At 36.6% G+C, this 26,823-nt stretch overlaps 2 protein-coding genes across 2 annotated transcripts; both read right to left on the bottom strand.

The window, feature by feature from the left end:
• Nucleotides 1-12,008: 12,008 nt before the first annotated feature.
• LOC113044068 (C-X-C motif chemokine 10-like) lies at nucleotides 12,009-14,834 on the bottom strand. Its single transcript, XM_026203661.1, has 5 exons — nucleotides 14,643-14,834; nucleotides 14,438-14,470; nucleotides 14,140-14,263; nucleotides 13,649-13,747; nucleotides 12,009-13,414 (listed from the first exon to the last, which is right to left on the bottom strand). The coding sequence occupies exons 1-5, from the start codon at nucleotides 14,707-14,709 to the stop codon at nucleotides 13,354-13,356; spliced, it is 384 nt and encodes a 127-aa protein (XP_026059446.1). The 5' UTR covers nucleotides 14,710-14,834; the 3' UTR covers nucleotides 12,009-13,353.
• A 7,110-nt stretch (nucleotides 14,835-21,944) lies between these two features.
• LOC113044067 (C-X-C motif chemokine 10-like) lies at nucleotides 21,945-23,473 on the bottom strand. The gene is made up of 4 exons (XM_026203660.1): nucleotides 23,281-23,473; nucleotides 22,961-23,084; nucleotides 22,729-22,827; nucleotides 21,945-22,499 (listed from the first exon to the last, which is right to left on the bottom strand). The coding sequence occupies exons 1-4, from the start codon at nucleotides 23,345-23,347 to the stop codon at nucleotides 22,445-22,447; spliced, it is 345 nt and encodes a 114-aa protein (XP_026059445.1). The 5' UTR covers nucleotides 23,348-23,473; the 3' UTR covers nucleotides 21,945-22,444.
• Between the last annotated feature and the right edge of the window lie 3,350 nt (nucleotides 23,474-26,823).

Here is a 26,823-nt window from a genome sequence, read left to right as displayed (position 1 = left end):
TGCAGGTATACAGTATGAGACGAGAACTATGTGTGTTTTGGGTTATTGACATAGTCAGTGCAAAAAAAGAAAATCACAGGGTTTGAAAAGTGTTATTTGATGTTATTGAAAATTTTCACTGTGAATATTTTAAATGTTTTTAAGAAATTTTAAGTTCTACATTTTGGGGGAGACATCGAGAAACACTGGATGCTGTAACTTGACACAAACAAAGAAAATTGTGAAAAAATATAGAATAAAAATATGGGCATAGATTAAATTGAACAAAGTTTACACTGTTACAGAATTTGTGTGTGTGTGTGTGTGTGTGTGTGTGTGTGTGTGTGTGTGTGTGTGCGCGCGTGTGTGTGTGTGTGTGTGTGTAGTTTTTAACATTTTATTCATCAATTAAACCTGCAATCAAATGTATAACAGTTTTAATCAAATATATGTTAAGCAGCCCAAGCATTTTTGACACTAATAATAAAAAGAAATCAAATCATCATAATAATGATTTCTGAAGGATCATGTTTCAGCTTTTTTATTGCAGCAATACATACAATTTAAAATATTTCCAAACAGAAAACACATCTTTTAAATTGTAATTATTTTCACAAAATGATTGTTTTTACTGTATATCTAACCATACATACAGTATGCAGCCCTTGGTGAGCATAAGAGACTTTAAAACATTACCTATCCAAACTTTTCAATAATAGTGTTTGGCTTCTGAAAGTATGGAATCTTCCACTGTCATAATGTCAAAATGAATCAACCAATGTATTTTGTGTTTTGTGAAGAAGAAGAAAAGAAACAACGTATGGGTTTGGAATGACATGCAGTTGAGTAAATAATGTGACCATTTTCATTCACTTAAGCAACATGAAGTTTAAGTATCTCCTTAAACAGGCTTGATAACCTCAATGGAGTGCAAACAGATAGAAGAGGCAATGGTTTTCATCAATTATACCATTAGGCTGCTAGTCTGACTACATCCTTTATGCTCTTTCCCAGGTACACAATTAGCACTGTTAGCTGTCCTACAAACATGCTCTAACACTAAGATACTTTACCCTCTGATGTATTGGTACTTGACTGAATAAAATCAACGGCAGCAGGTGCTTTGTGGTCAAAAGCATACAATCTTCCATTGTTTTACACAATTGTATGACTTTGGCAGCATTCTTTGAGGACATAATGAGGACAAGTGGGCTGTTTTATCAAACTATCACTTTGAAAGCTTTCAGCCTTGAAAAACTGGGAAGCCAATGTCCTGGCAACAACTTCAAATTACATCCATAACATTTTACATAAAGCGATAAGTCCCTTGAGATATTTCTTAAATATCTTTAAATTGGTCATTGAGTGATGTGTGCCATTTTCTCTGGCCCTATTCCCTTTCTCCGCTATAGCCATATTTTTCTGTGTTGTCTAAGTAGCATCTTCAGCAAAGTCTAGATGCAGTCGCCAGTGGAGCATTGCGAGTCGACAGCGGCATTCAGCCGAAACAATTAGAGGCCAGTATGTGACGATCTCCGCAACTCAGAGGAAAAAAATAACCAGAGCCAGTCCCACAGTGCACCAAAATAAGCTCAAAAGGGCCAGGCAATAAGCTACTGTATATCCCTTTATATTATGAAAATGGCATTCTCTCAGAACAGTTGTGTTGAAAAACTGAAATAAAAGCCAAGCTGTGTTTACTAGCTGTACACATTTTTGCTTTATAGCAGTGTGAGGTGTGTCCTGTTGAGGGAACAGAGGTGTTGTGAAACGGCTTTCACAGTGAAAATGATTTGCAAGCGATAAAGTCACTGGACATCATTTTTCAATGTAAGCACAATTTTATTTTATTTTTTACATTGGTTTCTAGATTGAGGATAAGCAACAAAAACACACACAATTGGAAAACATAATGTGTCAAGCCTTAAAGGGGGGGTGAAATGCTATTTCATGCATACTGAGTTTTTTACACTGTTGAAGAGTTGGATTCCCATGCTAAACATGGACAAAGTTTCAAAAATTAAGTTGTACGTTTGAAGGAGTATTTCGGTTCCAAAAAAACTCCTTCCGGCTTGTCACAAGTTTCTGAAAATTTTTTTCGAGTATGGGTCTGTGTGACGTTAGATGGAGCGGAATTTCCTTATATGGGTCCTAAGGGCACGTTTGCCGGAAGAGCGCGCGCTCCCGTATAGCAAAGTATTGAGAGGCTGAGCACAGACATTCACTGATCAGAGCGAGAGCATCGCGAAAAGTCACAAAAGGAGTGTGTTTTTGGTTGCCAGGGCAAGACAACCCTGCACAGATTACCAAAGAAAAAACAGCATTAAGGGACCAGTGGATGGAGTTTATTTTTACAGAGGATCAACGGAGTTGTGCAAGTGTTTTTGTTTGTTTCCTGCATTTCGAAGATGCTTGTTTTACAAACAAGGCCCAGTTTGACGACGGATTTGCACATCGTTTATTTCTTAAGGATAATGCAGTCCCAATGAAAAGGGTCGCGATCGTGTGTTGGAACCACATGCGGTGAGTAAAACTGCTTCAAATATCTCTGTGTTGTTAACTTAGCTATCGGCGTGTAAGCACATCAAGTAAACAACATGCGATGTTGTCATCAAACTGCACTTTCCACAGGTACAGCTTAAAAAAATAAAATAAAATAAAAAAGAAGACAAAGTGGAAATTAGTCATTTTCCAAAACCGCTAAGCAAATATATACAGTTTCAGTAACGTACATACCACATAGAGATGTCGTTGCTGATGCTGCTCTTGTTAAAGTTCAGCCTCTGGATCTGATTCTGGATCATAAATATACGCAGAATCTGACTGCTAGCCATGGTTTGTTTTGGACGCTCTCAACGCAAAAGCCTACTGGCGCTCGTGATTCTTTAGCTCCGCCCACACGTCACGCCTCCAGCCGGTCGTGTTTTTCCGGGAAAAATCGGTACAGACTATCTTTCTCTTATGAATATAATAAAACTAAAGACTTTTTGAAGTTATGAAGGATGCAGTACTACTCTACAGGTACTCAAGATTAACAGGATATTGAGTGAAAACGAGCATTTCACCCCCCCTTTAAGCCCTGTTTGCACCAAGGAAAATAACTATAAAGATAACGATAAATATATAGTTCTCTAAATCTCTCAATTTAAAAAAATTCCTAATTTAAAAAAATAGCAGAGTCCACACCACAGCGGGCACAGAGAAAAAATATCCCTGGACTCACTTTCGGTGTGATTTTTTTCCCAGCTGATGAACAATAAAAACATTGACAACCAATTAAAAAGAGACAAACCCATGTGCACTGTATGTGTATATACCTCTGGTGTGGACGCTAATATATGTTATCTTTATGGTTACACTGTTACACAAGTTGATGTGCTGATTTATCCATATTTTAATATGACTCTGGGCATAGAGTTATTTAGATGGATGCTTAAGTTTTTAAGTTAGGTAGAATTTGCAATCTCTGACCCTGGCTTCCATGTATGCAACAAGCTTCTTTTTCCAACAGCTTGCAACCCTGGTTTTTGAAATACTATTGGGTAAATTGGCAGTGGGTGGAATAATGTGAGCCAAAACAGAACTAGACATTCTGATACGAAACATACTTTTCAATGCAGAATATCAGGCTGTAGCATTGTTTTCAGAGGAAGAACTATGTGAACATTTTTTTTTATTTCAGTAATGTACTAGTAAATGTTGAAACATCAAAGTTAACATTAAAGTTGAAACATTAAAATGTATGCTTTAGAACTATGCTTTTGTTAGTTTGTTTACCAACTAATTTTAACAACTGAAACCAATATTTATTCTAGATATTAATTGTACTATTTTTACTAAAAACAGATCTGTGTTTGCATATTGCCATTTCAGCGTTATTTGCTAGCCCATCACTATGCTCTTGTAGAAAGAAATTGCCAGATGCTGTAATCAAGTGCTCCACACTCACTTTGACCCGGTCATTCACCAGATGCTGACAGTTTTCCACTTCACAGCTCCTAGCGTTCAAGCCTTCAGTCTTGCCTCATTGGACGGCAGATCAATATTGAGATTGTAGTCCTTCAGTGGTGATCGGCCTGTAAGTAAGGACAGTCTGGACACAGCCGCTGTCCTGCACATGCACTTGTGAAACTTAGGGCTCAACCAGCATCAAGTACTACGAGTCAGCATTATTCTGGTAAAATCTTCAGTAAATACCTGATTAAATGTTTAGATGTGAAAATTTAGTTTGATAAACAGTGTGTGTATACATACTGTATATACAGTGTGTGTGTGTGTGTGTGTGTGTGTGCTAATTTATTATATCTAAAATATATATGTATGTATATATATATATATATATATATATATATATATATATATATATATATATATTTTTTTTTTTTTTTTTTTTTTTTTTTAAGAATTTTAACTTGCACTTTATATTTCTGCTTTTAGATAAGCACCACCTACTCTCAAAATGAAATGGTATTTTCATTCAGCCTGTCAGCCATTTTTGTGCATAAACCGACAAATCACATGTAAAAAACAACACAATTTTCATGCTGAACGCATGTGTTGGATTGAACAGGCCTTAAAGTGCAGAAGAAATGTATAGACTATGTGATCATTGGGTATAAAATCACCACAAACCTTGCAAACTTACTACAAATTAAACTTTATTATAAACTTGGTATTTGGCAGAAAATGTGTTAATTTAAAATGGAAGCAAGCAAGCCAGCTCTTCTGATATTTCTCTGTTCAATGTCCAGTGTAATTTTGGTGGTCATATTGCGCCTCATTCAACATTCACCTGGCTTTGAATTAGTCTTCACCACTGCCACCCTGGGGCTGACCAGCACAACTGATGTAGAGAAAGCAAAGGCTGACACTGCTCAGATCTGACTCTTTGTCAGTTTCAACCCCAGTCGACAGAGGTCTGCACGTGCTACAGTGAGGCCAGAGCTAAATGTGCATCATTCAGGGATTGGAGACGTCAGTCCATGCATTTAATGCTGGACTAACCAGCTTTATGTCAGTTCTGCTTTGATCTTTTTTCTCTGGAGAACCCCCAAGGTAAAACTATGTTAGCAGAAACTTTCAGGGTCAATAGGAGACCTACAATAGCTTCAGGTGAGTTCTGACGTCCTGCTGGTGTTGAACATCACGTCCAACCGGCCTTTGACGTCAGTGGAGATTTTTGTCATTCTGAGACTGAAAATACCCTTCAGAGGTTCTTGTCTGAACAATAAAGTTAGTGCTTCTCTGCCCACCATGAACAGAACCACATGGTTAAAAACATTTAAAGGGGCCAGTAATCATTTATGTTTTCATTTCGACTCTTTCTCCGTCTCTTTCTCCAGTTTCTACCATTTGTTCATCCTATCGTAATCTAATTTGAATTCAATTTTAACTTCCTGTGGTGTCCATGTGCTACCTGCTTTAGTAGTATTGGTTTTAATGCTGATAACAGTCCTGCAGGTCACATTTGGGTTACCTAAGTAGGTGTTGATGGTTTGTTATTGGTCATGATCATTTGGTCAGATGTATTCAGTATTTCATTGCAGCTAAGTTTTAATGTTCTCTTCGGACAGTGGAGGAAGTTTTGAGTTCTGAAAGTTACGAAACGTGTTCACTGTATACTTTTATTTGAAAAGATCAAGGCAAATTTGATACCTCATATTGAAAAGATCAAGGCAAATTTGATACCTCACAATATGACCCCTTTAAGGTACGAAACCGGAGAAGGTCGAGATGCCCTGTATAACTTTACACCGGGTATCTCTCAGGTTGTTCTTTGACATTTCTCCTCCAGAGCTATTTAGCGCTCTCCAGGCACACCCCTATCTCAGTTCTCCTTATAAAAGTCGATTTCCTTCTGTCTCTCAGTGACCGTAAATCTCTGATCCAATGCCTTGGGTCATGTTGGTACATTCTCATTTTCCCTGACCCTTTCTTACCTTCATCTCCTGTCCGTTTCTTCCTTCCTCATTAGGGGCTTTCCATCTGCTGAAACAGGGCTTTGAGATCTCCGCTCTCCTGCCTTCGAAACTTCTCTCTCTCTCTCTCTTCTCTATTCCCTGTTGTGATGTTCAATCTCTCTCGTAGCTTGGTGAGGGCCTTCCTCCATCGGTACTATCTCCCTTTTTGCCCTTTTAATTCTCCTTGATCTGCCATCTCTCTGCTTTTAATAAGCATGATCACTCAATTTCTTATGGAAGAAAAACCTTGGAGTCATTTAAGAGTTACTCGACACTGGTGGGAGTATGTCACGGTTTGGCAGTGTTCAGCTTGTCATGTAGCGGTTTGGTTTCTGTTCCTTTTGTTGTGGTGGCTTGCGTCTTGTTTTCTCTCTCTTTTGGATCTTCAGAGCGCTCTAGAATTCTTTATGTTTGCTGAGGAGAAAGACGGTGGGGGAAGGTTTTCTGAAGGATGCATGTTGCAAACATTCACACACAAAAAAACATTCTCAGACTTCTTTGGTGTATTTTTGTGCACGACTTAAGATGTGAAAAGTCTGTGCCCGACAGTATATGTCAAACATCACCAGGAACAAAGACGCCGCTTTTGAAATCTGAACCTTATTTGGGAATCAAAGTAACGCTCCATGATGAATTGGACAGAGTTTTGTTCACAGTTTCATGTCATGCGACAATTGCATGTACAGATGCAACAATGCATGTTCCCTCAGGAATTTCCTATTTTATTTATCTATTTATTTATTTATTTTTCCGGCAACTAATGCAAGTGATTAAAATATCTATGAACAAATGTTCTATTATAGAGTCATGCAATATTGTTTTAACATGGTACCAGATACCAATTATTTTAGTATTTGGAGTTCAACCAATATGCAAAACATAATTTCATTTAATTTTTTTAAATTCTTTTTTTGTTACATATTTATATAATTTGCATACTTGTTGTATTGTTCTTTGCTTTTGGCATAGCAATGATAAATCATGATATTTTAATTCATTTTAATGTTTCTTTATTGTATTTAATCATACAAAATATTTTACATTGTGAAGATTTTTGATAATGTTCAGAGTTTCTTACTTGGGTTCTATTATAAATCAAATGTGATTTTCATATTATTCATTATAATAATGAATGCAACATTATTAAACCATATTTCAATGAATAATTTTAAATATTATTATTATTTGTAGTAGTGTTGTTTTTATTATTAGTATTAGTAGTAGTAGTAGTAGTAGTAGTAGTAGTAGTAGTATCAGTAATAATTCTAGTGTGTAAAAATAACAGAATTAAATAAAAATAACATTAGCTTTATTATTAAATTATTATTACTAGTAGTAGTAGTAATGTTAATAATATTTTAAATGGTTAATAAAAATAATAATAATAATAATAATAATAATAATAATAATAATAATAATAATAATAATAATAATAATAAATACTATGTGTGACAATTATAAAACATAAGACATATGACTGACGATAACATAATTATTTTATATTAAAAAAAAAAATATATATATATATATATATATATATATATATATATATATATATATATATATATATATATATATATATATATATATATATATATTTGCATTAATAATAATATATGATTAATTTATGGAAATAAAATGAAACACGTGACGTGATGACTTCCTGATGACTATATATAAATATTGTGCAAAAGCATTACTTTAATTAATAAATCAAATACATTGACTGTGAACCAGAAAAAAAAACTGTTATTTATGATAAACGACAAACTGATAATATAAAAGCTGAAAACATTCATTTATATAAAACTGCACAAGTGCAAAGTTCGACACATTAAATGCAGATTATACAATTTTATTCAGATAAAATATTAGAATGCCTTACAATACTGTTTCCAGACCTCTACTCCGTTGCATTACTTGAAAGCTCTTCTTTTTACTGGCACCAATGTCAGTAACAATGTGACACTGTGTGTTGCTCAATTTGAAAGTGAACTACAGGAGCCAGTTTTGACGCAAATCGCCTTTGAAAACTTACAAGAGCTGGAAAGCTATCAAAGGCCTCTGTGGCACATAATTGTCGCCATGCTCAAAAACTTTCATACAATTTGTCGCCTGTCCGGAACCGGGATATCAGTTTAGGGGTCACTCTGCAACAGTGTGCAGGGTGAAGCCCTTATAGGCTCTGAGTGGGCCTGTGAATAACTAAGAGTCTTATTCGCGATGACACCTCTTAGATGGGGACAAATGGGGGGCTGGGCCCTCCGCTTGCTTCCCCTGGCCCTTGACACAATTCCTTTTGTGGTGCTGCAAGGGGTGGGTCACCTGTGTTTTTTCAGAGGGAACCAGATTAAAAGGTTAATGGATTCAGTTCAGTAGAACTGCCAATCCTTTACAGTGGGCACACCAGGGAGAGAGCAGATTTGTTCGGCATATTGATGCAGCGGAGAACGGTTTTGAAGGTGCCTCTGCTGCCCCCTCTGGGCGATTAAGCATCATTACATGCTCAATACATTAAAATGGAGTTACAGATTTATTGTTACATTGTTCTTACATAGTTTAGTGGTTTATGGTTGACTTCTTGTTAAACCAGGATTTGTAAAAAATGTTAAAAGAAATGTTTCATTATATTGTGAAATATTATTTCAAAAAGTACCTTATTCCTGTGTAACAAAGTTGAATTTTCATCATCATTACTCTGTCTTCAGTGTCACATGATCCTTCAGAAATCATTTTTATATGCTGATTTGATGCAAAAGAAACATTTCTGATTATTATAAGTTTTAAAAATCAGTTAATATTTTTTGGGGAGAATGTGATACTTTTTTCAGGATTCTTTGATGGGGATTTACTAAAAAATAGATTTTTTTTACTGTCTTTGCTGTTACATTTAATCAAATAATTTCATCCTTACTGTATAAAAGTATTAATTACTGTATTTAAAATGACTAGTGTAGATGTGAAGGTGGTTCCTGTTTTAATAATACATCATAAATGTAACATGATTTTTGCAGAAGAATATATATTTTCTTCTCTAAAGCATAACAGGTGAAGAGATGGTTCACTACTAATATTGCTCATATTTATTATATTTTCAGCCCAAAGCTTAGTGATAAGACATATGGTTTTCACTGGAAAGACAATAAAATGGACATAAAATCCCATCAATTCCCACTGACACCCATATCTAGAGGATCAGATCATCACAGAGGCCTGAGGGTGGGCTCTTTCAACTCTGGACAGTAAGAAACCGCTCAGAACACCCGCTCTAGATACCACACATCAATGGATTAGCAAGTACTGGGAAAGTTTTCAGATAACATTTTTTAAGAATGTACTTTTCTAACAGGGTGTGTGTGTGTGTGTGTGTGTGTGTGTGTGTGTGTGTGTGTGTGTGTGTGTGTGTGTGTGTGTGTGTGTGTGTGTGTGTGCGTGTGTGCGCGTGCGCGTGTGTGTGTGCTTTTGTGTTTTTGTATGCGTAACAGTTCTCCATCTGAATGTCCACGTTGGGCATCTGGACTAAAGAACCCAAGTCAGTGACCAGAAACAATGTTCAGACTGTTCCAGCTTATTTCCTGCAGGCAATCTTTCACCTCAACACACAGCTGACTGGAGCGCTGCACAAGGCCACACTTAAGGTCTGCATCTTTTCAAAATTAGCAAGTAAAATTAGCAGTACGATTGTGTATTACTATGAATTTTTTTTTTTTAATGTTAATATTATATAAAAAAAAATTAAACAAAGAAACATAGCTTATAATAATAATCATAATCATATTCATAATTCATTGGGATATGTGATATCAAAAACTTCATAATGTACATCTGTTTTGCTGTAATTTATAATTACATGATGACTGTCTGTCAAGTTTAAAGCAGTAGTTTAGAAAACGTTACTTGAAATATTCAGTTTAATATATGAGTTGTATTATGTGATAGCTAGATATTTAAAAAGATATCTCCCCGTTAAGTTGCTTTAATGCATTGGCTTTGTTAATAGCTTGTAGCTTGTTCTTACTTTTTCCAAACAGCAGCTTGACTGTAGTTGATCTACTTTATGTCATGAACTCAATAAGCTTCGGTTTCAAAGTAACTTCCTGACATTGGTCCATGAGCGAGTGATTGGCAAGATGGGATATTATATCTCGCTTTAACCCAAGAGGATGTGTGAAACATAAAAAACATAGTCCTTCACTCGGAGATAAATCGGAGAGAGGTGTCACTGTAGAACCGTTTTCTGAGAGCCAGCCTCCTGATTGATGTAGCATGTTTTCCTGCCCTGTGAGGACTTTTTTTTTTTATTCTTGTCATCAGCTGCTTTAATTAAAGTCCAGCATTATTTACAGCTCGCCCCACTGAACCCTGCGGAGAGTGTGTGAAAGCGGTATAAACTGTGGCACATGAATATTGCATGAAAGTGGACGTGATATGATTTACTGTTTCCTTTGTTCTGACAGTGACATCAACGATAACTGGGTTCTGTTTCATCATCATAAATAAAATATTTGCAGATCTAACAAACAGTATGTGTTTGCGGGATGCATAGTTGCATGGGAGGGATATATTCAACGAGAAATCTCTAGAAGCTATATGTCAAATCACCAGGAGCATCATATAGGAGTAACTGACTTCAAAAGAGCTGCGTTTTCTGATAGCATGGTTTACTTGCATGATCTTTAGTGCATTGCTGTAGCTTTCGGTTCACTAAAGGAGTTAAACAAACACTGAACAGCACTCTGTAAGGCAGAAAAAAAAAAAATATATATATATATATAAATATTTTATTAATTTAATTTATTATTTATATGATATTAATGTATACATTTTTTATAATGTAACTTCATTTATTTATTAAATTGGTCGATATATGGGAAATATACAGTATATATATATATATATATATATATATATATATATATATATATATATATATATATATATATATTTAACGCGCACACAGTACTGTAATGCTTTATACTTGTGTTTGATTTATGATAGAAATTTGATGCTACATAGACATTTTTTAGCCCCAAACTTTAACATTAACCACTGTGTAGCAACATAAAATGACCCAGAATGCTCCAGGTTGTTTGCTCCTACACAGTGTACTAAAAGTCACTTTAGATAAAAGCATCTGCCAAGTAAACACAATTCTTAATATACCATCATTGAATTTCAGTAATCTGATAAGTCTTAAAAATATGGAAACTGTCCCCGGTGGCATGTTCAGGAGTGCTATTACTTTTTTGAAAGCCATTTTTTGTGCCATATTGCCAGCAACCGTCCATTGCTAGAGCTGCAGATTGACCTTTTGAAGAATTGAGTTAAGTAAGGAAGAGTAAATACTACATTATTGACAATTTGATATTTTTTGAGAGAACACAGAAGGACCACTGCAAGGTTTCTTTGCAAAGAGATGTTTTCATTTCAAAAAAAAAATTCACACATTCTGTGACTGAAGACAGGCAGCTTCAGCATTAACACTCCTTATGTGCAAGCTTACAAAAAAAACCTTCAGACTTCACTGAATGGACACATTAAAAGGGGTTCTGAGTGTTCAGGTATCATGCTGAGATCTCAGTTCATGAAAAATCTCTTTGATATTTTGTGCCCCTTTATTCGGCATTCTTCTATATGTGTATGCGTGAGAAGTTAAGGACATATTGTATATTTAAACTTCAACTATAAAAACAGAGACATAATATTTTATGGGCATTTTTCATTTTTATTTGTGAACTTATTTATTTACTTATTCATTTTTTTTTTGCATATATTCTTGACAATTAAGCACATTTCTGCCCTAACTCTCATCACTGTAACGGTAAAAAGAACAGAAAAAACTAACAAACAAACAAAGGAATAAATACATAAATAAATAGTTTTGTGGAAATGTTATTAAGGAAATTTATTTCGGAAAATAATGCAAAATATAATGTACAAATCAGGCAATTTGTATTTGACTGTTATTTGATTTATTTGTTTATTTATTCAGTCATTCATGTGTTATTGTTATTTTGCTGAGAATTATAACCTGAATATTCACCTGTGCATACATTTGTGTAGAATATTTTTTTATTTTTATTTTTATTTTCTTATCTAAATATAAATGGCTTAGGTTTAGGGATCTTTTTATTATTTAACTCTATTCAAGCCTCAAGCCATCCCTGTTTTGAGTTGAGGCGCAAAACTTAATTTTGCTGCTTCTCTGAAGAGATATGAATTAAAGGAAAGAGACAGAGGGAGACAAAGCGTTAACACGACTGACAGTGTGGAAATTTATTGAGTATCTATTCTTCTCTTGAAACCCTCTTAGTTAAACCCAGAGAAAAGCTTTGATTTCCCCTGAGACAAGGGAAAGGAGAACACACACACACACACACACACACACACACACACACACAGAGAGAGAAACCTTTCGGGCAAGTTTGCGTCCTCCCCGAGCAAAGACTTGCTCCGCTGAACTTTACAAAAGTAAAGTTACAGTATATGATAAAATGAATGATGGCATAATTGGATGAAAGCTAAACGAAAACACCTTTTAAAAAATATTTTATTACTTGTATATATTTTCTGCTTTCAAATAAATGACTTTTATTTTAAAATAAAATAAGCAATGTTTTTCCCCTGCTTATTTCATTCAGTTTTCTAACAGCATGTAAATATATATTGAGATGTGTGATGATGAATGAATTCAATTGTATTTTAATTTAATTCAGATGTATTTTAAATTCAATTCATTGACATAGGGGTAAAGGTCTGGGCTGGAAGCCAAAAAGGTTCGAAGCACACACCATTAAAAAAAGATAAACGCATCTGCTAAATAATTATTTTGTCAATCATTAAACTTTAAGGCATTTTTAGTGTACATTTATAGGCATGACCAGAAGATGGAGCTCATGTAAAATCTACACATAAAAAGTCTTGCAAATAGATCGACATCTATTATCTATGCAATACTGCTACATGTTTCCTATACAATTAACCATATCAAGAGGAAAATATAATGGATTTGGAAAATAAATGTGTAAAATAACATCACATGTTATATATGACATTAAAAGGCCTTGTCAGACAAAAATAATAAAACACATTTTAACTTTTGACATTATAAAATAAGATTCATTATAAAACCATTTAAATGTAGCCATTGAAACATTGGAGTAATCATTGGAGTAATGATACATGCAGTACTTCAGTTATACAGCAAGTGAATACTAATCCAAATGCTTTTGTCAACAACATCTGCGTCCGGCGGTTACTGGCAGTGCTCAGTGTGTTCTCAGCTCAGGTCTTCTGTGATTTCCCATCAGCTGTTTGAGGCCAAAATTCAAAACCCCGGATTCTGATTGGCCAGTGAATGTCCGCCCCCACCCCCCACCCCTTCTGTCCTCTTGTGCTTTTCTGCAACTTTCATTTATGGCTTTATCTGGAAGCAGCTGGATATCTTTAAAGTGGGACTGTTGTTGATGTTCTTGCTGTTGCAAATTAAACAACAAAAAAAAGTGCACACATTAATCTAATGCCTAATATCCAGTATTCTATGCATGAACATTATTTTGTGGATACAAGTGCATTAAGAAAATTAACTAATTAATTATTATGTTATTTTTATGTGTACCATAAAATATAAGATTTGTTGCTAACATTGTTTAGTATCAGTTCATTATTACTGATTGAGAAATGCAAGTGACATAATAAAATGTCCTTACTTTTTCCAGCAAGTCTGCAGGTTAATTCCTTGTTTTGTTTCTGGACTCAAGCAGCGCTGGATGCCTTCAGGTGAGTTATTCACAGGTTTTAGTGTCAGTCTGCAGACATTAAAAATGCATCAAATTAATTAGATTCAGTCTAGCTTATAGGACAAAGTTTGCATACAGAAACCATAAGTTTTAAATGAGTCTAACTGAGCCTTTTCTGTAGTGAAGTGTATTAAACATGTTAAAAACTCATAATATATTATGCAGTGTTGCTTCAAATGGAATAGAACTTAAAATAGACCTGTAATATATATAAAATATATGTATATATATATATATATATATATATATATATATATATATATATATATATATATCCTTGTTTTGTTTCTAGACTCAAACAAATACACACAGCCTGTTTACAGAATTATAGTGTCAAAGGATGTCACAATAAATATAATATGTAGTATTTATTATATGCAGATTAAGAGACTGACACTTACATGATTTCAACCTTGTCACAATTTGATCTTCGGGGGAAAATAGAGAACTCTTCAATTTCTTCTTTTGGGACATATCTGTTCAAACTGTTCAAACACCAGCACCTGTCAATTCCTTTATTACTGGCTGTTAACATAGAAAAGCATAGAAGGTTCATTTAAAATGCATGATTCTAACAAAAGATAGTAATAAATAAATAAAAAAACTATTTTTCACTTATATATATAGCCAGTTTGTAATAATGTCACTATAAATATAATATGTAACATTTTATATGCAGGTTAAGAGATTTACACTTACTTGATTCAAACAGTGTCACATCTGGTTCTTCAGCTAGTATTATTACCATAGAAAAGCATAGAAAGATTCATTTAAAATGTATGATTCTGACAGAAGATAGTTCACCAGCATAGAAAGCTCTCTGCATCATGTGAAAAAAGCATTCAAAAAAGCATCAAATTCCTGCAATACCTGACTATTAAAAGCAATGTTAAAGTGTCATTACCTCCACTCAGTTGAATACAAACTTCTGCAAGCAGCAGCAGAAGAAGGGCTCTGGGTAAAAATGCCATGACAAATTTGCTAGTGTAATAGGAAAGAAACACAAAAAGATCAGCTGCAGTGGTTTGCTGAGCTTTCAGAGAATGTAGTAAGTCCTAGTGGAGCTGTAGTGAAAGAGTGAGGAGCAAAGCCTCTCCTTAGTCTTTTATAGGGATCCGAAGACCCAAAACATTTCCCAGCAATCATGTCGTTTGCTACACTGGAATTTGAGATGGCTATAATGCGTGGTTTAAACCGCTATGAGAAAGTATGATGAGTCAGTTGTTATGACTTATTTTTGTGGAAGAAGTAAGAGACAAAAATGTGGAGAGGAGGCACATGTTGTCCTAAATTGCTGCAGTTGTCACTTAACACCATATACCACTTACTAATTGTTAGAACAACAAGCTTTATTTGTTGTTTCGTATTTATTTTTTGGTTACATTTCATTCATCTGTATAATTACACTATGGTTCAATAGTTTTTCTTTTTGAAAATTAGTTTTATTTACTAAATTGCTTTAAACTGATTAAAGTGACATTAAAGACATGTAGAATGTTACTGGATAGAGTGGTGTAAAAAAGGGTTTGGCCTCTTTCCATTTTTTTTCTTTTTTTTTTTTCTTTTGCATTTGCCACACTTGAATGATTCAGATCAAACTAATTTTAATATTGCACAAAGATAACCCAATTAAAACAAAATGCAGCTTTGAAATAATGATTTCATTTATTAAGGGGAAAAAAGCTCTCCAAACCTGCCTGGCACGGCGTGAAAAAGTAATTGCCCCCAGTCTAATAACTGGTTCTACTACCCTTAGCAGTAACAACTGCATTCAAGCGTTTGCAATACCTGGCAATGAGTCTCACATCGCTGTGGAGGAATTTTATCCCACTCTTCTTTGCAGAATTCTTTTAATTCAGCCACATTGGAGAGTTTGAGCTTGAATGGACTGTTCAAGGTCATGCCACAATATCTCAATCAGATTTAAGTCCAGACTTTGACTTGGCCACACCAAAACCTTAGATTTGTTTTTGAGCCGTTCAAAGGTGGACTTGCTGGTGTGTTTGGGATTATTGTCCTGCTGCAAAACCCAAGTGCGCTTGAGGCCACAAACTGACGGCTGGACATTCTCCTTCAGGATTTTGTGATTGAGTGCAGAATTCATTGTTCCATCAATTATGGCAAGACAGCCAGGTCCTGAAGCAGCCCCAGACCATCACACTACCACAATGTTTGACTGTTGGTATGATATTCTTTTTATGAAATGCTGTGTTGGTTTTACGCCAGAACACAGTACACACACTTTCCAAAAAGTTGAACTTTTGTTGCGTTCCATCAGTCCACAGAATATACTGAAGATGGACAAAATCTCTGATCTTTCTCCACGTCTATTATCTATGCAGTACTGCAACATGTTTCCTATACGATATGTCATACACATATTCCTATATCAAGAGGAAAAATAATGGATTTGAAAAATAAATGGGCAAAACTTGAAATTGGCTTTTATTACAAAACTGTATAAAGTAGCTTCCATTATGAAAATATGTTGTTTGGTAGCCTCAAAATGTATTGCATGTTTTATAAAATGTAATGTCAAAGGAACTTTTGACATTATAAAATAAGTTAAGTTATAAAACCATTTAAATATAGTAATTGAAATATGTTTGGAGTAATATTATAATTTGTGCTTCAGTTATACAGCAAGATAATTAATCCAAATGCTTTTGTTGACAACCCTGCTCCGGCTGTTACAGGCAGTGCTCAGGGTGTTTTTAGGTCTATATTTGCTCAAAAGTCTTGGGCATAATCAAGATTTTCTTTTGCAAATGTGAGACTAGCCCTTGTGTTATTTTTGGTCAGCAAAGGCTTGCCTTGGAACTCTCCCATGGATTGCCATTTTCTCTTTTTGATTGTTGAATCATGAACACTGACCTTAACTGATCACAGTTCTTTAGATGTTGTTTTGGGTTCTTTTATGACCCCCCTGGATGAGTTGTTGTTGCGCTCCTGGAGTCTTTTTGGTACTTCTGGGATAGTTCACCAGTGTTCCAGGATTTCTCCATTTGTGGATAATGGCTCTGAACGTGGTTTGCTCGAGTCCCAAAGCATTACATATGGCTTTAAGTCAAGTCAAGTCAAGTTGAGCTTTATTGTCATTCCGTTACATGTGTGGACATACAGGTTTATCTCAATTAATTAGAATGTCATGGAAAAGTTCATTTATTTCAGTAATTCAACTCAAATTGTGAAACTCATGTATTAAATCAATTAAATGCACACAGACTGAAGTAGTTTAAGTCTTTGGTTCTTTTAATTGTGATGATTTCGGTTCACATTTAACAATAACCTACCCATTCACTATCCCAGCAAATTAGAATATGACCAATCATGGAAATGAGGGAAACAAGTCGGTTCTGGGGCATTTTTAATTATTCACAGATTCTGAAAGTGTAGTCTCCAAGCTTTCCAACGATGTGTACCACATGGAAATCTGATAATATTTGAAGAAGTTGTGGCCATTTGTATGTAGGAACTCAAAAAAGCTCAAAAGGGAGAAAATGGCCTCTAAAGATTGTGCAGTTCCCTATCTGTCGGTCACTTAGTTATGTACTCACCCTCTGCCCCCTTCGGTACCAAGGTCAGTGAATTTGCGCTGGGGCTTTGGGAAGGTTACGACCTTAAGCGTAACTTTTGTGGCACGCCATGTCTTGCCGACAATTGCAGCGCCACAGGGTTATGACGGTGTTCAGGTTGTGGCGTATTCCATAGGACCCCATATGTCGTTCGACATAACTCGTAGGGACCGACAGATAGGGAACGTCTCGGTTACGTACGTAACCCTCATTCCATGATGGAGGGAACGGAGACGTTATGTCCCCATGCCACAACCTTGAACCGATCGCTGTTGTCGGGACATGTTCTCGGCTCTTCAGGGTAAAACCTAATGAGTGGATGCACCTGTCGCTCTATTTATAGCCGCTGGCACGGGGGGTGGCTCAGGTATGTTAAATCCACTAGTCAATTTTCATTGGCGTTTTCTTTAATATAATATATAATTTGCATGTCCCACCACTCTTATTCCGCAGCTAAAGAATCCAGCTGTATGTTGTACATAATGTCTGGAGAAAGCTTATGGCTACAGGACTTTCTCCTCTGATATCTTATGGCCCAACTCGTCTGACGCCAGTCCGATACATTCTTCCTCGTCTTCATCTTCACTCAGTTGTAGATTAGGGATATTATTCAGTCTTATTTGCCGCTTTCATCGTCGCTCAGATTGCCTTCAGAATCAGTGATCGTTTGTTCATAAGCATTCCGTTTGCTGGCTAGAGCGCTGAATAATAAGTAGCCACACTTCCCTTGGAGGGTGGGGGCAATAACAAAATACGGGTCATATATGTTGACATGCCAAACAGCTAATCAACTCAAAAGAGCTGTAAAGGTTTCCTGAACCTTCAAAATGTTCTCTCAGTTTGGTTCACTATGCTACACAATCATGGGGAAGACAGCTGATCTGACAGTTGTCCAGAAGACAATTGTTGACACCCTTCACAAGGAGGGTAAGCCACAGGCATTTATTGCAAAAGAAGCTGGCTGTTTACAGACTGCTGTATCCAAGCATGTTAACAGAAGGTTGAGTGGAAGGAAAAAGTGTGGAAAGTGTGGTCCAAAGTCCTCTTTTTAGATGAGAGCAAGTTTTGTATTTCATTTGGAAACCAAGGTCTTAGAGTCTGGGGCAGAGTATGTGAGCGGAGCGGAGTGGGAGTGGAGCGTGGAGTGGAGCGGTGTGATTTTGACATGAGCGAGGAGCGGATTTTTTAAAAGTCGGAGCGTTGTGGTTTTCACTCGCTCCAAGAGCGCTCCACCACTGCTCCATCACGAGTACAATTCATGCCAACGGCCCGTAATATAACTGCATATTTAGCAAGTATTCACGTTAAACATATCTGGTATCACTGAGCGCGGAGTGGAGCGGGAGCGGGAAATTGTGAACCCGGAGCGGAGCTGGAGCGGAGTGATTATTAAATGCTCTGAGCGCAGAGGGGAAATTGTTGCCGCTCCACTCCGCTCACATACTCTGGTCTGGGGAAAGGATGGAGAAACTCATAGTCCAAGTTGCTTGAAGTCAAGTGTTACATTTTCACAGTCTGTGATGATTTGTGGTGCAATGTCATCTGCTGGTGTTGATCCATTGCGTTTTTTGAAAACCGAAGTCATTGTACCCATTTACTAAGAAATTTTGGAGAACTTTATGCTTCCTTCTGCTGACCAACTTTTTGAAGATGCTGATTTCATTTTCCAGGATTTTGCCCCTCACCACACTGCCAAAAGCACCAAAAGTTGGTTAACTTGGTTAACTTGGTTGGTTAAGCTGTTAGGGTATTAGCAGTTGCATTTGGCAGTTGCAGTTGCTGCAGTTGGCAGCAACAAATTAAAAGTTATGGCCAATTTGAAAATTTATGTGCTCGAATCCCCAATGTCCAACTGCAGTGAATGAGTGTCACGCTGTCTGGTCTCTGTTTCCCTGAGTCTCCACTAGTGGTCTCACTTCCCCATAGGCACCTCACCGTAGGCACTACAATTCCCACAAAGCCTTGTCCCTTCATCACAGTAATAGCACTCCTGTTAATTGCACTCAGGTGTCTTCACTTGATAGTCATTACCCTGCCTATATTGACCGGTCTTTTTCTGTTTGTCTTCAGGGAGTCCTTTCATTCCGTCACCCAGTTTCCTCGCCTTCTTTGCCCCAGCCACTCCTGTCTCTCCAGGTGGGATGTCCGATTCTGGACCGGGGTCTGCTAACAGGAGGTCCGCCAACCCAGCACCACTGCACAGTATGGTCGCCAGCCCAGCGCCACAGCACAAGATGGCCGCCAGCCCAGCGCCACAGCACAAGGTGGTCACCAGCCCAGCACCACAGCACAAGTTGGCCACCAACCCAGCGCCACTGCACAAGATGGCCACCAGCCCTGTATCATGGCACAAGATGAAAGCCACAGTTGACCCTCCAGAGTCGAGTCAGGTTCCCGTTGATCTTTCTGAATCCAGTCTAAACACCACGGAATTACCAGAGTCTCTCCACGCCTCTGCGGAACTACCAGAGCCTCCCCATCTCTCTGCTGAACTACTAGAGCCTCTCCTCATCTCGGCTGAACTACCAGAGCCACTCCTCGTTTCTGCGGAACTTCCAGAGCCTCGTCACGTCTCAGCCGAACTCTACTGATCCTGTCGTGGCCATGGAGGCCACCCTTAACTTGTTCATGTTCTCTGTTTCAGACTTGCCTAACCAGAATTGCTCTCCTGTGTCATCGATCCCACTGTGGTGGTCTTCTGTGCTGCCCGGGTGGACTTCTGTCTCAACCGCACAGATGTGGTGGTCTTCTGCGCCGCCTGGGTGGGCTTCTGTCTCGACCGCACGGAGGCGGTGGTCTTGGCGGTGAAAGGGTGGAGAAACTCATAGTCTAAGTTGCTTGAAGTCAAGTGTTACATTTTCACAGTCTGTGACGATTTGTGGTGCAATGTCATCTGCTGGTGTTGATCCATTGCGTTTTTTGAAAACCGAAGTCATTGTACCCATTTACTAAGAAATTTTGGAGAACTTTATGCTTCCTTCTGCTGACCAACTTTTTGAAGATGCTGATTTCATTTTCCAGCAGGATTTTGCCCCTCACCACACTGCCAAAAGCACCAAAAGTTGGTTAACTTGGTTAACTTGGTTGGTTAAGCTGTTAGGGTATTAGCAGTTGCATTTGGCAGTTGCAGTTGCTGCAGTTGGCAGCAACAAATTAAAAGTTATGGCCAATTTGAAAAGCGCGAATCCCCAATGTCCAACTGCAGTGAATGAGTGTCATGCTGTCTGGAGACTCTGAGTCTCCACTAGTGGTCTCACTTCCCCATAGGCACCTCACCTTTAGGCACTACAATTCCCACAAAGCCTTGTCCCTTCATCACAGTAATAGCACTCCTGTTAATTGCACTCAGGTGTCTTCACTTGATAGTCATTACCCTGCCTATATTGACCGGTCTTTTCCTGTTTGTCTTCAGGGAGTCCTTTCATTCCGTCACCCAGTTTCCTCGCCTTCTGATTTTCCTCATCTTCCGAGTTTCCTGTTCCCGTTCCTGTTACTTTCCTGTTTGTTTGTTGTTGGATGGATTTATGGTTTTGACCCCTGCTTGTTGATTTCTGATTTGGATTACCCATTAAATACCACTCTCTCTCGTCTCCTGCATTTCTCTGGGTTCCAATCGTAACAATGAGCCAGCACGAGAGGACCCCAGAGCAGCAAGAGGCTGACTGGTTTAGAAAACTTTACAGTGGTGTAGTCTACTACGTGATACTACCCACTTTTAAAAAGCCTGAATGGCTTGCCACAGGCTCCTTGTGTCTCTGCTGTTTGTGAAGTGATTGTTGATTATTATTTGAGCAGATGACGGTTTTGCATTTTTTTTATTGCATAGGACAGATTGCTTTATCTCCTGACATGAATGTTTCATTTCTGGTCTTTAGCAGCCCACAAACCTCTGCTGTCATCCATGGCTTTTGGTTTGCATGTATAGGGATTTATAACCCTTTCCAAACTTATACGTGTCAACTATTTTGTTTCTCATCTTCTCTTGAGTTTCTTTATATTTTTGCATGATGTGTTGCTCTTTAAGCATGTTTAACTTTGTCAGACAGGTTCTGTTTAAGTGATTTCATGATTCAACAGGTCTAGCAGTAATCAGGCCTGGGTGTGTCTTGTGAAATTTCACTCAACTTTCTAAAATAATGTGGTTAATCACAGTTCATTCATGATTTAAAAGAAGTGGGCAATTAAATTCAGTATTCTAACAACACGTAAATAAATTAGCTGTAAGTTGTGTGATGATGTGAAATTGTGTGGTCATTGGCTTTCCTTGAATTTTTCCTCGGTATCTACTGTATATGAACATATTTTAAATTCAGTTCATTGACATAGGGATAAAGGTCTGGGCTGGAAGCAAAAAAAGTTTGAACCACAGACCCTTAAAGACACTTGGATGAATGCATCTGCTAAATAGACCTTTTTAGTGTAAATTTATAGACATGACCAGTAGATGGTGCTTATGTAAAATCTACATATAAAAAGTCTGCAAATAGTGTAAAGATACTAAAGAAGGAAAAAAAAACTCTGATCTTCCTTCACATCTATTATTTATGCAATACTGCTACATGTTTCCTATACAATTAATCATACAAATATTCCCATATCAAGAGGAAAATATAAAGGGTTTGGAAAATAAATGTGCAAAACTTTAAATTGGCTTTTATTACAAAACTGTACAATGAAATGTCCATTGTGAAAATGTTTCATGTGTTATAACATTTCATGTCAAAGAAACATTATATATTACATAAAAGGGCCTGGTCAGACAAAAATAGTAAAACACATTTTAACTTTTGACATTATAAAATAAGTTAAGTTATAAAACCATTTAAATATAGTATTTGAAATAAGTTTGGAGTAATAATACGTTCAGTGCTTCAGCTATACAACAAGTGAAATCTAATCCAAATGCTTTTGTCGACAACATCTGCGTCCGGCGGTTACTGGCAATGCTCGGGGTGTTTTCAGGTCTTCTGTGATTTCCCATGAGCTGTTTTAGGCAAAAATCAAAACCTAGGATTCTGATTGGCCAGTGAATGAGCATATGGCAGCATGCCATTCCACTCACAGGGTTTCTAGAGTTTCCAGATCCCCCCTTCTGTCCTCTCGTGCTCTTCTGCAACTTTCATTTATGGCTTTATATCTGGAAGCAGCTGGATATCTTTAAAGTGGGACTGTTGTTGATGTTCTTGCTGTTGCAAATCAAACGATAAAAAAAGTGCACACATTAATCTAATGCCTAATATTTACCTTGTGGATACAAGTGCATTAAGAAAATTAACAAATTGATTCTTATCCTTATTAAAAATAGTAGTTATTTTTATGTATACCATAAAATATAAGATTTGTGGCTAATATTGTTTAGTATGAGTTCATTATTACTGATTAAGAAATGCAAGAGACATAACAAAATGTCCTTACTTTTTCCAGCAAGTCTGCAGGTTAATTCCTTGTTTTGTTTCTGGACTCAAGCAGCGCTGGATGCCTTCAGGTGAGTTATTCACAGGTTTTAGTGTCAGTCTGCAGACATTAAAAATGCATCAGATGAATAAGATTCAGTCTAGCTTATAGGATTTCATGCAAACAAAGTTTACATACAGATGTATACAGATTTAACATGTTAAAAACTCATAATAAAAACTCATAAACTCACATGATTTCAACCTTTTCACACTTTGATCTTCGGGGGAAAATAGAGAACTCTTCAATTTCTTCTTTTGGGACATATCTGTTCAAACTGTTCAAACACCAGCACCTGTCAATTGCTTCACCTCTGGCTGTTAACATAGAAAAGCATAGAAAGATTTATTTAAAATGCATGATTCTGACAGAAGATATTAATTCTGCATAAAAATCTCTCTGCATCATGAAAAAATTACAATAATAATAATAATTTAAAAAACATAAAAAGCACCAAATTCCTGCAATATCTGACTATGAATAAGCAATATTAAAGTGTCACCAATGTCTTACCTCCACTCAGTTGAATACAAACTACTGCAGACAGCAGCAGAAGAATGGCTCTGGGTAAAAATGCCATTACTAATTTGCTATTGTAGTAAATATGTACAAAATACAAAAAGATCAGCTGCAGTGGTTTGCTGAGCTTTTAAGAAAGTAGTAAGTCCTAGTGGAGCTGTAGTGAAAGAGTGAGGAGCAAAGCCTCTCGTCTGTCTTTATATAGGGCAGGAAAGGGTCATTTCCCAGCAATCATGCTGTTTGGAATTTCCAAATATCTCCCTGTCGAGTAGAGGGAGGGGTGTAAGTAAAGGGAAAAGTAGGGAAAGTGAGAGAACTAAGTGAACTAAATAATTCCAAACAAATGCAGGCTAGTAATAAAATAAATAAATTGCTGACTGCACATATGTATTTAAAAAGTGAGATTTGACCAAATTATTTATTATATATTTACACAATAGCTCTGTGTGAAAATGTGTTATATGGCTATTTATGCTGAATTTTTGTTTCAAGTAAACAATTTGTCTTGTTCAAGTAAAAAAAAAAAAAAAAGTTCCCCTTAAAACATTTTTATACATATCACACGCATTATGCATTTAGTTAAACTCAAAATATATAGAAAATCTAATCTAAGTATTTGCATACAACCCTTTTAAATCAAAGGATTTTTAGATATTGCAAAAAAAACAAAAAAAAAAAACAGTCCAAACATTTGATTCATTGTGTCTCTTAGAGATAAGAAGGTTTATTTTCCCTGTATCACTTCTGTTATGTGCATCTCATTTACCAGAACCAGTGACTCAACATCCAAGCGGATAACATTCAGCAGCCCGATGATGCCTATCAATGTCAGAACATGCAACCGCTGCTACTGTCTGACATGTTGAGGCAGATCTCAATATCATCAAGTCTGACAGAAGTCTGGAGTCTGACCATTGCCCAATTTTCATGGGATTTTGTCATTTCTCCCTGTTTCATTAATGGCAAAATGCACATAGCCTATAGGGACACATTTAGTCCTGAATCAGTGTCTTTATTATGTCTTATGTTTCGGTATCATTGGCTCACTAGATCTTAGACCCTAGACAGGCTTTGCTAACATAATGGTAGTTAACTTTGTTGATATAATGTTAAATTGTGAATTGAAGGGATAATTACCCCAAAACCAAGTAGGTAATTTATCTTACTAACCAAATAGTTTCTGTTGCATTGAAAATACAGAAAAAAAATGTTCCGAACGAAATGAGGGTGAATAAATAAAATGACAATCTTTTTTTTTTTGGGGGGGGGGTGCTCATTTGAGAGAAACAGTGAAGAATGTTAATGCCGATGCCCAACAGAGATGGCTATAATGTGAGGTTTAAACCTCTATGAGAAAGCATGATGAGTCAGTTGTTTTGACCTATTTTCAAAATTTTTTGGGATGAAGTAAGAGACAGAAAAGCAGAGAGGAGGCACATGTTGTCCTACATTGCTGCAATTGTCACTTAAACCATATACAACTTTTTAATTGCTATTTTTTTCCCTTACATTTCTTTCCTCTGTAATTATACACCACAGTTCAATAGAATGTTTTTTGTTTTTTGGTGAAAGAATTACTTTTATCTATAAAATTGCATTAATAATAAAGTAATAATTACGAAATAATTTTACGTAAAGACGTAAAATGAAAATAGATAGGTGTGAAAGCTTTTGCCCCTTACTGTTTTTATACAATTTTTATAATTTAACTTTTTGCATGTTTGTCACAATTCTGATCAAACTAATTTTAATATTACACAAAGATAATCCAAATAAATAAAAATGCAGTTTTGAAATAATGATTTCATTTATTAAGGGCAAAAAAGCTGTCCAAACCTGCCTGACACGGCGTGAAAAAGTAATTGCCCCCAGTCTAATAACTGGTTCTACTACCCTTAGCAGTAACAACTGCACTCAAGCGTTTGCAATACCTGGCAATGAGTCTCACATCGCTGTGGAGGAATGTTATCCCACTCTTCTTTGCAGAATTATTTTAATTCAGCCACATTGGAGAGTTTGAGCTTGAATGGACTGTTCAAGGTCATGCCACAATATCTCAATCAGATTTAAGTCCAGACTTTGATTTGGCTACTCCAAAACTTTAGTTTGTTTTATCTTGAGCCATTCAAAGGTGGACTTGCAGGTGTGTTTGGGATTATTGTCCTGCTGCATAAGTGTGCTTTGAGGTAACAAACCAACGGCCGGACATTCTCCTTGAGGATTTTCTGATCAAGTGCAGAATACATGGTTCCATCAATCATGGCAAGTCATCCAGGTCCTGAAGCAGCAAGCCAGCCCCAGACCATCACACTACCACAATGTTTGACTGTTTACGAAATGCTGTGTTGGTTTAACATCAGAACACAGTGCACACACCTTCCAAAAAATTCATTTGCAAATTTTGTTGCATCAGTCCACAGAATATTTGCCCAGAAGTCTTGGGGATAATCCAGATATTTATTGTAAAATGTGAAACGAACCTTTGTGGGGTTTTTTGGTCAGCAATGGCTTTTTCAATGGAACCCTCCCACGGATACTGTTTTTGCTCAGTCTCTTTCTTATTGTTGAATCATGAACACTGATCTTAATTGAGGAAAGTGAGGTCTGGGTTCTTTTATGACCTCCTTGATGAATCGTCATTGCACCCTTGGAATAATTTTGGTAGGCTGGCCACTTCTGGGAAGGTTCACCACTGTTCCAAGTTTTCTCCATTTGTGGATAATGGCTCTGACCATGGTTAGCTGGAATCCCAAAGCCTTACAAATGGTTTCATAGCCATTTCCAGACTGATACGTTGACTATTTTGTTTCTCGTCTGTTCTTGAATTTCTTTAGATGGAGTTATGATGTGTTGATCTTTAAGCAAACTTGACTTTGTCAGACAATTTATTTTTAAGCGATTTCTTGATTCAACATCGCTGGCAGTAATCAAGCCTCTGTGTGGCTAGTGAATTTTCACTCAGCTTTCTAAAATAATGTGGTTAATCACAGTTCTTTCATGATTTAACAGAAGGGCTAATTAATTTTTCACATATGGCCAGGAAGGAAATTAAATCATCATTTAAAAACAGCATTTTATGTTTACTTGCATTATTTTTGTGTAATATTACATTTTGTTACATGATTTGAATCATTAAAGTGTGACAAATATGAAAAAAAGATAGATAGATAGATGGCCATTAAAAATTTCTATACTATACAAATTAATTTGCCCCCAAAAATAGTGGGGGACGAATTTTTGTCTTATTTTGACTTAACAAAGAGTTGTTTACTTAACTTTTTTAATAAGTCTTTCCATTAATGCCATTATTTTGTTCCTTCAGATTCGTGAATGTGCACAAACACAAGAGGCGAGATTTATCACATAAATAGGGGGTCTGTTCAAACTCAATGGGCTCAGGGTAGGCAAGAGAAATGCACAGTCCCACTGTAGCTTTACCTGATGATATAGCTGTTAATGTTTCCTTAGGAAAAAAAGAGTGAACTCAGGAACTCGTGCTGTGTCAGAAACGCTATGGGGAACGTGTTTAACATGAGC

This window comes from Carassius auratus, chromosome 26, assembly GCF_003368295.1.
Source record: "Carassius auratus strain Wakin chromosome 26, ASM336829v1, whole genome shotgun sequence".
NCBI classification, from domain to species: Eukaryota; Metazoa; Chordata; class Actinopteri; order Cypriniformes; family Cyprinidae; genus Carassius; species Carassius auratus.
The sequence above is the reverse complement of the archived record's forward strand: the minus strand, read 5'-3'. Positions and strand labels throughout refer to the sequence as shown.